Genomic DNA, 12118 nt, shown 5'->3' on the forward strand with positions numbered 1-12118 from the left:
GGACAATATCTTCCATTGAACTGCTCTGACTCACGTCATGGCATCATCGGGCCCAAACCCGTGCTGATGGCTTTCAGCTGCTGCTCTTACACACTTTTGTTCTTAGTGCTTTTCATTTCATTTCCTCTTCATTAGGTGAACAGGGAGCACTAATGAGCCAAACCCTGATATGGCCATCATTATGACTCATGATTCTCTGGATTTGTTGGGTAATCAGAATTACTACAGAAATACACTGTTCCCCTGAAGGGGGGGGGGGGGTTAATTAGTCATTAAATAAAAGGATCATAATTTTCATTCTCAAAACATCCCCTTAAATGAGACACTGACATTTCTAAGGCGTTCTGATACATGCAGTCTATTGTAACCATCACCTGCCCACATCAGCCAGTAAATGTGCAAATGTTATCAGATTTTATTTTATTTTTTTCTTCTGGTATTGATCTTCTTTCTAATATTTACGTATATGAATAGATCTAAACCCCTCCACCACGACCCACCCTACATATCATACCGAACCAAGTGAGATAGCAGAATCAACCCATCAGTGTGCTGAACTGACCAAATGTTTGTAAAGAGCCCAAGTGTGCTGCACCAGGCATCAACATGTCCTGAATGATTCATCATGCTTGGAAGAATGGAGCTGTTTGTAGAACAAAGCCACAGGACTGAAGAGCCAGATGAAAGCTCCATTGTCAACTCCAACTTCCAGTTCTACAAATCTGTGTGATTAGCACACATTGACCTGAATTTATGATCATTTGGATTGTACGAAAATTAGTAATCTGAGTTAGTTGTGCAACTTTCTGTAAAAATGGTGATGGCTTCGTAAAACAGAGCCTTTGACTTACTTAGTCACCAAAAGGAGGAAATAAGGTTTTTTTTTTGTTTGTTTCACCATCAGTCATTGCCCTGTGCCATTCTACAACATACTTAACACGTCAACCTGTCAATGACACATCTAAAAACAACTGAGGAAACCTCCAGTTTCAGTATGTGATGCAGGAAGTGAAGGTCTACTCCACAATACTGACTTTAATACTGATACTCAGAGTGAAGGCAGAATGAATCTCTATTGCTCATTTTCTCAATTCAATTATTTGACCTTCTAACTCTGTTGTCCAAAAGTCTTAAGATCTAGTTACTTACAGCCATACTCATGTTTCTCAAGAATATTTTAAAAACGTTTACATTTTGCGGCAACAAGGTTTATATATAGTAACTACAGCATTATCTGAAGTTAACTGTGCATTACACAGTTATTTTACCTTCATGTTCCTGTGTAGACTCTACAGTCCATGTTGTTTGGGACTCTCCATCCAGAATCTTGTCCTAAATATCTGCTTTGTTCATCCTATTAACTTTTATTGTTGTTGTTTTCAGCAAAAAGTTGCTCCATTTTTTAAACACTGGTTACCGCCATATTTGAGGGCGACTTCACCAATTTTCATCTTGCTTTTTGTGGCTTTAGGTCAGAGTGGAATTATACATTAATGCTTTTAAACTTCCCTCTGACTTCCCTATGTTAAAATATGTCTCTGCTTTTAGCTGTAATTTTTTTCGTCATTAGGAGTTCAGATGACGTCATTTGGGGGAGCTCTGGAAAAGCAGGATGACCATAATTACAAACTCCATAGTGTGAGCAAAAAGATGACATAATCTGAACTAAAGATTCCTCCAAGTGATGTCATCTGGAGGTGCTTTTCAGCAAAAAGTAGAGAGCTATTTTGATTTAGGGAATTTTAATGCCATTTATGCACATGTACTACCCGAACTAGAACCAAAAGATGTCCTTCAAGTACTATTTCAATGGACTGATAAGGATTTTACTGTGCAGCAGGTGGTACTAGTACTAGAAGCAAAACACACACTTTAGATGTTCTCAATATTCAGTGTTAGGCCTTAAATAAACTCTGTTGAGTTCAGACTGGCATCACAGAAAATACACTTATTTACATTTAAATAAAAAGCGGCCAATTTCCTTTAGGTCAGAGGGAACAGCTGACCTACATGACAAGAAAATACCAAAAAAATAAAAAATAAACATTACTTCCTTACACCAATTTAGATGTATGAGGTTAAATTTATCAGTGTTTGCTAGATGGGACAGTTAAAGCTGGTGGTTAAACGTTGACCTACCAAAGAAAATCGGCAAGCAACCACAGCTTTAGCTCCCAGTTCACTATCATGTCACTTCCTTCATCTTTTCAGGTTATTTTTAGGTATTTCCACTCGAGTGCAGAGAACTGTAGAGAGTGACAGGAAAAGTGAGTAAGTGGTATGAATTTACATCTAAACCCACACGACCAGCAGCACCACCATCCAACACAAGCTGCAGACCACAGAGGCTGACTTTTCCCCGGTGTGGGCTTCACATTCAACTTGCTCGATGTGTCACCCATCAGATTAACATGTTGTTGTTGCTTCACTTAGCCCAGCTGAAAGACCGAACTGTTATCATGCTCTGCATCAGTGATTAAAAAAAAAAAAAAAGCCCTAGCACTCAACTGAGAAAGAGTGCGAGTTCAGTTTTTAGAAAACACCCAACAATTTCTCCAGCAACATATTCAAATATTCTCCGCCATCTCTCATGTGTTTTCTTTACTCAGTGGTCATGGAGACAATAACTCAAGCAATACCGGATTTTTCAGGCCAGTAATTAAAACAAAAAGAAATGGGCTATTTCTTTTATGATGTAATATCATGGTGAAACTGGTTGCTTGTCCTAAAATATCAGCCAGATGGAGACATGCCACATCGTACTGAACCGGTATTAATCTCCCAGTCTTCTCTAAATCATAGTTCTGATTTGGTCCAACTAAGGCCAACTTCCTACTGACTTCAGACCACAGTATCCTAATTTATTGTACTGGATCCAGTCCCTGAACCCAGCACAGATGCACAATATTGGGCCATTCAGTCAAGTGATGCATTGGTCAATCAAATACCTCCCTGTACACACCCTTCGTACACTACTTTGTAATGTGAACTGTGTAATTCTATTTTGTACCTTACAATGATCATGATGAAACATAATGTAGTTGCTGCTGTGGGTTAAGTAAGAGCTGCAACAGTTGGTACATTACAATGAGTGGTTGGGTTTTTGGCCTGTCTTAACGACTCGGAGAGAAACACCAATGAAAATAAGCTTCTAGTTTTATCGTGTTTCTATCCTTGTCAACTTGCTTATATGGCAGGAGATAAATACTTTATGTGCTTTCTATTATTGGTAAATAAATGTATTTATCTATAGCACACTGCTGTGCAATGTTTATGCCTGCAACTCAAATTGGATTCCTAGATCACACGTTATGTCTCGCTGGCAAATATACTAAGCAACTAAGGACATTACAACTTCCATCCATCATCTGTAACCACTGATCAGACAACCATTCAAGCATACGCACAATTTAGAGTGGTTAACCTAACATGCATGTCTTTGGCATGCAGGAGGACGCCTGAGTACCTGGAGGAAACCTACACACAAGCATCGGGAGAACGCCACACACCGAAAGGTCAATGTAGGCCAGGGGATTCAAACTCACCACCTTCTAGCTGAGGCTGCCAGGACGAAGCACTCCATCGTCGTGCTAAGTACTCAGTATTTCAGATGTTTTTGCCCTTGAAGGTTTTTTTGAACAAATTGGGTCAAGAAATATTTAGTGTATGTTATCAATAGGATCTAATTCCATTTGGATTAAAATACATGTTTATCTTTGTGGAAGTTGTTGTACTTTTGGAATTTATGCACATTTTATAGCACATACTTTGAATTTCAGCTTTGAGGAAAAAACCAAAGGGATATTTCAAGTTATAGTGGAGTACTTTTAGGCAAGTACTTGCACTTTTACTAGACAACTGAGTTGAGTATTGCACTTCTACCACCTCTGCTCACCGGTGCCCGAGCAACACATTCCCACTATGTGTTCACAGTCCTGCTTTCAGTCTAACATGACCCTAACAGTCCCAAACCTAATGATGTTTAATCCTTATAAATTAGAGAAATGCAACAAGCCATTTTACTTAAATCCTTGATTTTTGCTTAATAATCAATTGACAAAAACTCCTTTTTCATGGGTCGTACTTCACATAACACTGCACTGCCACTTTAATACACGTTTCTATTGGGTTTGATGAACAAATCAAAGATGTTGGCACTGATGAAAAGGGCCAGAAACAGGTGATTCAACTTCTGTGTGATACCTGTAGGAAAGCTCAGCCTGCTTTTACCCTGCTCCAAAAAAACCTACATCAACACATGAAGGGTAATTCCAACAATGATCAACATTATTTCTATGATTGTAGTTTGGGGTAATATGTATATATATGAATAGTATTAAACTACTTCAGAGGACATTATTTGGAGGTGTTTTCTGCATATTATTTATTATTTGGAGGTGTTTTCTGCATATTATCTGGTTCCACATCTTGTTTCACCTCCTCCACATAAGTTTTTCAGCCACATCAGCATTTCAGGTTGCTCACAAGTATGTGACATCATCTGCTGTCAGATGGCTATTTTAATATTAGGAATGTGGCGAGATGTGTAATATCATACATAAGCATGTACTCCACCTAAATAAAACCACGGGAAGCAGATTAAAAATCAGTGAAGTTGCATTCGAAGCATGGCAGGTATCTGATGGAAATGAAGGTCCTGTGTCTCCGCCTGGCTCCCTGCACCATCCTGCTGCCTCACTCTATTCCAGTTAAGCGATGTTGTGTTTCACCTGTCTGTTCCAACAGGTTCGTCTTCAAGCTCCCGGTACTGACAATTTCAGCTAAACCAGCACAGGCTCAGAATCATGCCACACTGCTCCACTGCTCACAAATCACATTGCTGCATATGTACATCTGCTCACAGTGCAGGCAGAAAAGTGATAAAAATGGCAGCACTAGTGCCACAAGCTGAGAATTCTGGCCTCACACTCACCCCATCTTGGATACAAGCTGTTTGTAATAAACTGTCAGAACACTGGGTGGTGTCACAGACTCTACCGCAAACTTCATCCTTGCAGTATTATTATCACAGTGCTAAACATACTAAAGCGAAACGCATAAATACATTTTTTTTTTTTTTTTTTTTTTTTAATCGTTGCAGCAGGAGCAGTGGTTGTGATGTCACTTGAGGCTGGCTGCTGGGTGGGGATGGGAGAGGTCGACCATGAGGAGCAGGAGCAGCATGCCCTGTGCATTCAGCCACACTGAGAGGAGAGTGAAGCACAGCATTTCACTGGAATGTGTGTGGAATGAGGAAGTGTTGGTGCTGCTCAGTCAGCCAGGGAGCTGACTGCAGTGAAGGTTAGAGTCAATCTGATAAGGACAGCACGGGGCAGCATGTGTTATTCCATCACTCGGTGATGTCTTTATCCTCAGGTGTGTGTGGTCTGAGTTTAACCCGTGTCGTGGTTCAGATTAAGTGTGTATGAAGAAAAATACATAATTAATTTAAAAAAATATTATTCTGAAGAAACTTTATACACATTACTAATTCATTTTTTTAAGAACATCTACTTCCAATGAAGTCTAACAGACAACATGTGTCCAGCTTACCTCCAGGACCTGGACATAACTTGACGGGAACCATCCTCTGGCTCCATCCTTCTCTCCCTCCCACCAGCCTCCGGGCAGAAGCTGGACCACTTTAATAATCTCCCCGGCGTCGAAGCTCAGTCCCTGCTGGTGCTGCTCCCCGCTGAACGGGTACAAACTTTTGCAGTACGATCCAGACATATCCAGCGTGAACCTCTCACACCCACACGGGGATGCTGGTCCTCGGCTCCTCGAAAGGGAAGCAAAACATAAAATCTTTTTTTTTTTTTTTTTCCTTTTAATAAAAGTGAGACTTTGTGTCGGGGTTTGGGGTTTGTCAAGTAACTGAGCGGAACTTGTGAAGTTGGTGAACAGGTTCTCCTCCTCCCCGCCGTGCTGCTGCCGTCTGCTCCTCTCTGCGCTCCGTCTTAGGCTGTTTACACCCGCGTGAAGCTTGACAATGCGAGACAGGGGAGGGAACGGAAACTGTGAGGATAACCCTTCGAAATAAAAGCACAACGTTGGCTAACAAACTTAGATGAGGTTCCATGATCTACTACGTACTACGGCGGCGCATTGCATTTACTAAAGAAAAGAAAAAAGTAGAGACCTCGTATTTACGAGTTATGTTTCTCGTTATTACTAGATAAGGGACTTAGGGATCATTTCAGAACCTAACTTAGATGAATCAGGTTTTTAGGATGTCTTCAGTATCACTGTAGTTCTGCGATAGTTTTCAATACTTCCAAAGCTCTATAGTAAAACATAACTTTCGATAGATCATTCGCGGGATTTAGCTTTTCAAAATGCCAACAAATGGTCTGTAAACAAGCGATATTCAATTTGCAGGCGACAATGTGACTATTCGTATCCATGGCAACCTACTTCCTTTTTCTATTGAAGTCTTTAATGTTTAATGTGAAATTCTATCAAATTCTATGTCGAATATTAAACACGGAAATTGATATTTAAGATCACATTCAAGTAAGTCTCCTAAATAAACTGCTTTGAATTAAATTAAGTTAAGGCATAATGCCACTGTCGTCTCAAATAGTGACAAAATGAATGTTGAAAGTGTTCGTGGAAAGAGAAACAGGAAGTGTTATGTTGCCATAGATACAGTAGGTTACACTGTGAGTTTCAACTTGGCCTGTTGGTGTTTACGTTTAGTAACATGAAATAACGGTTCATTTTCGCTTTAACTCTTGAATACAAAACTTAGATAATGAATGTGTGACAACCAAACTAAGGAAGATCACCAAGTCAGTGCTGAACAGTCATGTTTGTTTTAGCCATTGTAACTGATATTTAAATCAATTTCGTTTATTCTTCTTAAAGTGTGTTGTTTAAACTGTTCTTAAGGTTCATGAACAATATTTAACATGAAATACATTTTTCTTAACAACTACTATGCTAAAACAGCCTGGGACAGTAGCAGTAGATGTTGGGCTTCTGCTCGCATTACTATAAAATAATTGAAATGAATTGAAATGCAGGCTATGTAATTTCATTTCAAACCACCTTACTATATTATGATTAAATGAGAACTAAAAAGAAAAAGCATTATCACTCGTGCACGTTTTACTTTGAAATAATTTCCCGGAAGTTCTGTTTTTTATCTTGTGGCACGCCATTGGTTCGACTTAGAAATAAGCAACTCCCCTCCAGATCCTCTATATTTTTTCATTCAACACGTTCGTGTACAGATTATTTAATGTCATTATATAATTTTTATGGCCTTATCATGGCGTCATTTATAAGAGGCTTTACTCTTTTGCACACTGGATGTTAGGCTACAGTTTGTGATAGTAAATAAGAGGAAGTTGTAGTTTAAAAAAAGCTCAGACATATCATTTCAAATGAAGAAGCTTTGCAATGACTTGAATATGAACGTGAAATTTTCCCCGAACACAGAAAAGCCTTGTAGTTCCTGTTTCGCTTGATATTATGAAACATCAGCCCAGTTACCACAGTCGCCTGCTCCCGCTAAGACATCAGGGATGGTTTGTTAAGGTGGCTCTTCTCACCTTTTTTATTTAGAACTAACACAAAATTTGAAAGCAAAAAGGCCACTGGCAATAACTAAATGTTGAATGTTTAATTATTAAACCCATACTACAAGGTGGAGTCATCAGATTAGCAACATAGAGCTCTATTATGTTTACTGATAGTTACAAAAAATTCTTACTTGTAGATACTGAATTGCAATTGCACATGTGTCTAATGCACAAAACTGAACTCTGAAATCGAAACGCGCTTTTTCACAGGAATCTGAACAAAAAATAAGCTTGAGTCAATGGAATATGTCTCTGTACAAGAGGCAACACATGTTAGTTGTAGCCTTTCTATTGTTTTTTTTTTTTACATTTTCTTTTCTAACAATTAAATAGTAAAGCAAGAAGACTGACGGACTATTTAACAGTCATTTGAAAAACTATTTTTGTAATTAAAAATGTGTCTTTTTTTACATGACCCACAAGAACAGGCTTCATAACCACCGAATATGAATATATACCTAAAGAAATCATAATATAATGCAGATTACATTGTTTAATCTGTGCATATAATATAAACATGAGAAACTTGAAAGTTTTGGATCTTCTTATTTATTTTAGTTTCATAAGGACAAATACCTGAAGTGTAGACCTTTGTGAGGCAGAGCAGGAAGAGAGTGCAAAGTTGACTGATATTGATTATTGTTCTGGCCTTAACATTCAGTGACCTCTTTCATTCCTTTGATCTGCATTTAAGAAGGTCATCTGTGAATAATGGGTAATGTGAAGTTGTCGTACTGTTGTTGTCATGCACCATGCTGTGAGAATGTCCACTGCCTTTATGTTGGTAAATGTTCTGCACTTATACAGCGCTTTTCTACCTATTGGCACTCAAAGCACTTTACGCTGCTTCTTATTCACCCATTCACACTCACAATCACACACACACAAACACACACACACACACTGATGGGGGAGCTGCTATGTAGCTGGCCAACACTCACCGGGAGCAACTAAGTTGGGGTTCAGTGTCTTGCCCCATGACACTGCGATATGTGACCGGAGGATTGAACCAGCAAATCAGAGACAGTGGACAACCACTCTAACTTCTTGCGCCACAGTCGCAGGGGATTTGGAGGGGGGATTTGACTTTCAGTTATAATTGTGAAAAGCGTCACCACGATAGGCCAATGCTGCTGCCATGGTAGACGAGTGCCACCTTATCATTTCCCATTCTCCATCAAGTCTGAACACTTTAAACAAATTTTTATCCAAACTAAACTAAAATTTATGCAGGTAACCCACTGCATGCAACAGCAGGCTGAGGGGAGACCTCGCAAGACGTCACCCCCATCCCCAAACAGTTATCATCACCAAACACGACATTCTCTGTATTAGTCAGTTTGTTTTCTTTTGAGTATGAACTCCATGGTAACAGCGTGCTTATAAAAGCATCAGAATGATCCAGATGATGATCCATTTTAAATTACACATGATTATATTTGCTGTTTTTCTGCTTTTAACCCATCTAGAAAAACATCTGTTTCCACTCGCACTGTCGCTACTTCCTCTTTGTACCAGGTACAGTGTGTAAAATTATCTTGACTGTTTATTTTGAAGCGTTTCTATGTTGTTAAGTGCAACATTTCTTAAAGTGGGTGTTTTAGTACCTAATGCTCTACACAATACAGGATTAGTTACTGCAGTACCTGCCTCACTTTAAGTAGGCATTTGCATCAAATTATCCCAAAAGGCATCGCTCAGCCCAATGAATATGTATATATATGTATACTACCTACATTCACAGCAATAAACTGTGGTAAATGTCTTTCATCAATTGGATACATTTGTTTGGTTGTTTTTTTCTAACTAATTGAAAGCTTGAATTAGGGGCATCCTGCTTTTCCACATGAGAACGTCATCAGTGAGCGAGCAACAACGCTATCATGCAGTGGTCATTCTTGTCACCGTGCTTTATATGTGCACTGTTCCACGTTGAAAGTAGCTCCACATACAGCATGGCAGCTGTGATGTGTGCTGATTCATCCTAATGTGCAGAAAATGCTCCTGAGGCAGTTTATGCTCACAAAGTAACAGTATCAAGTACTATTTATTTATCTGCAAATGGCCTGGCTGCTGGCTGGGAGAAGCTGAAAAGTGGGTTCACAGTGACAGATAAGGCTAATTGCAAATGCATGAGAATTAGACAGCGTGGACAACAACTGTTTCTAATATTTAAAGGTTCCAGGAAATAGTGAGGCTGGCCGAGACCAGAAAGCTGCTTGTGGCTGAAGTGGTAAATAAGCTTAAATATAACACTGACTGTAAAGAAACGGTTTGTAAATGTGGAATTAAAGTGAGTAGATTCTAAATGCATATTTACTGTACACTCTAGCTAAACACTTTATATCATGATGGTAATAGTGTAACAATCTCATCAGTAACGCAAAACTAGACGCATGTGCAATTTTATATTATCAAAGTTAGAGCATTTTTTTACCACAAAATTTTAGTATGCTGAGAATGTAATTTTGGTCTTTAGAAACTGAAATAATCTGATGAAAACAGGGAAGAGTATTGTCTGCTTTGTCTCTTATTTTGTAACAGTAGGTACCAGAGTGGGAAATGTTCTAATCTCCCATGCAGGGGCTTTAAATCTATAACATTATCTTCTGCCATTCAAATACTGTATGTTTCCATAAGTTGCTATAATATTCTGGAAATCTAAACAAAACCACATGAATTAAACCTGGGTTTAAACTGTTTGTGCCATGATGCACCATTGTTGTTCAAAAACCATACACTATACTGTATACTACAATAAAATTACACATGATAAACATGTATATTACATAGGTGCTTAGGGTGTTAGCAGGGCCACCTCACGGCTAGAAGGTCCCCGACTCGGTTTCTGGTGTTTCTGTGTAGAGTGTGCATCCTGGTATGGGTTTCCCTCAGCCCCCCACCCCCCCGTGACCCTGAACAGGATACGCGCTTACAGATAATAGATGGATATTAACAATAAAAGTCAATGTCACAAACTGATATATTCACTGAATTTCTTGAATAGGTTCAACACTGGCTGTGTCAAGTCTCTAACCACAGTCTCCAACCACCATCTACTACAAAAAGAAGCGTTAAAAAAGCCAAAATGATTAGTAGTAAATATTATATACGTTGCACCAAAATAAAAAGTAACTATACAGACTAGATGTTGGATGGCCCAGAGCCACTTGTTGAGGTCAAGCCTCAGCGGGGTCCTGTTGAAAGCAGGGATCTGAGTTTCACCTCACCTCTAAGAAAAAGGACCAAAGCTGAAAACACTCAGAAACTGCTGGCTGACACAGCAGCTACTTGTTTCTGTCTGAATGCATCTTTAACGCTCGTCTCCTGTGTGTCTGCACATCAGTGGTCTGGGACACGGTCCAAGCCATTTACAAAAGGTTTCTCAACCGCTCCAAAGCCTTGCACCTCATGGACTTTGATGAAAGCTGCTTCACTGCTAGAGAAAAGGTGCCATCCAGGACATGGACGACAGAGTGCAGAGTGCCATGCACAGACGGGCTCCCAGTGAAGTTTTAACTGAGAAAAGGTTAATTATATAAATAAATAAATGAAGCAAATACACAGTACGATTATACAATCTGGTTTAGTCAACAGAAGCCAAAGAGAGCAAAGATGGGAATCAAGGAGTCAAAAGGTTTTCCGGTCATTTTTAGTAAATCACGTGCTTCTTAGCTTTGTGTATTTCATTTAACATATTTAAAGCTTCATTAATCAGTATTTTTATATTAACAATAAATGACTATATGTACTATAATGTGTGATGTCTGTCATGGTGATAAACCCACAGATTCATGAGCAAACTCTGCAGGTTCACTCAACATTAAGGAATATTTTATTCAGCTTACTGTTTTAGTTTTGCAACTAGCAACCTTAATATTATAACTAACTAACTATTATATTATAGGTTCGGTTTTGTTGCACCATATCAGCTTTACTTACAGTTACAGGAAGAGGTTTTAAGCAACAGAAAAAAACAAACCCACTGTTCCCTCCTTCTTAGCACCAGTTTTTTTCTCAGAAAAGAACAGACAATAAAGTTAATGCTTTTGTTTTTCAATGTGTGCTACAAATGTAAATAAGCAACTTCAGCTTTTTGAAGTCTTGATAAATGCAGAGGGTTGTGTCAGGAAGGGCAACTGACATAAAACACATATTAAATTAAACCTGTCAATCATTACTTCTGCGGAGATAGTGTAAGAGAGACCAGATTGAGGTGGTTCGGACATGTTCAGAGAAGACATTGTGAATATATCGGTAGAAGGATGCTGAGGTTGGAGCTGCCAGGCAGGAGGTCTAGAGGAAGACCAAAGAGGAGATTTATGGATGTGGTGAGGGAGGACATGAAGTTAGTTGGTGTGAGAGAAGAGGATGCAGAGGACAGAGTTAGATGGAGGCACATGGTTCACTGTGGCAACTTCTAAAAGGGAACAGCTGAAAGGAAAAGAGAAGAAGAAGGTTAGAAAAAAAATAAATGCAAATTTAATAACAATTAATACCATCTATCTAATTCCTAATTAACAATGAAT

The 12118-nt window shown here is 39.0% G+C and overlaps 1 protein-coding gene across 1 annotated transcript in view; it reads right to left on the reverse strand.

Annotated features, from left to right (window-relative positions):
* Window positions 1–5983, reverse strand: part of gas7b (growth arrest-specific 7b) — a 57243-nt gene extending 51260 nt beyond the window's left edge. Inside the window, exon 1 of the mRNA XM_067487957.1 lies at window positions 5554–5983. Within this exon, the coding sequence (XP_067344058.1) occupies window positions 5554–5733 (180 nt within the window). The 5' untranslated portion in view covers window positions 5734–5983. The remainder of the gene's footprint in view (window positions 1–5553) is intronic.
* Window positions 5984–12118: the final 6135 nt, after the last annotated feature.

The sequence above is a fragment of the Channa argus genome, chromosome 20 (assembly GCF_033026475.1).
Source record: "Channa argus isolate prfri chromosome 20, Channa argus male v1.0, whole genome shotgun sequence".
Taxonomy (NCBI): Eukaryota; Metazoa; Chordata; class Actinopteri; order Anabantiformes; family Channidae; genus Channa; species Channa argus.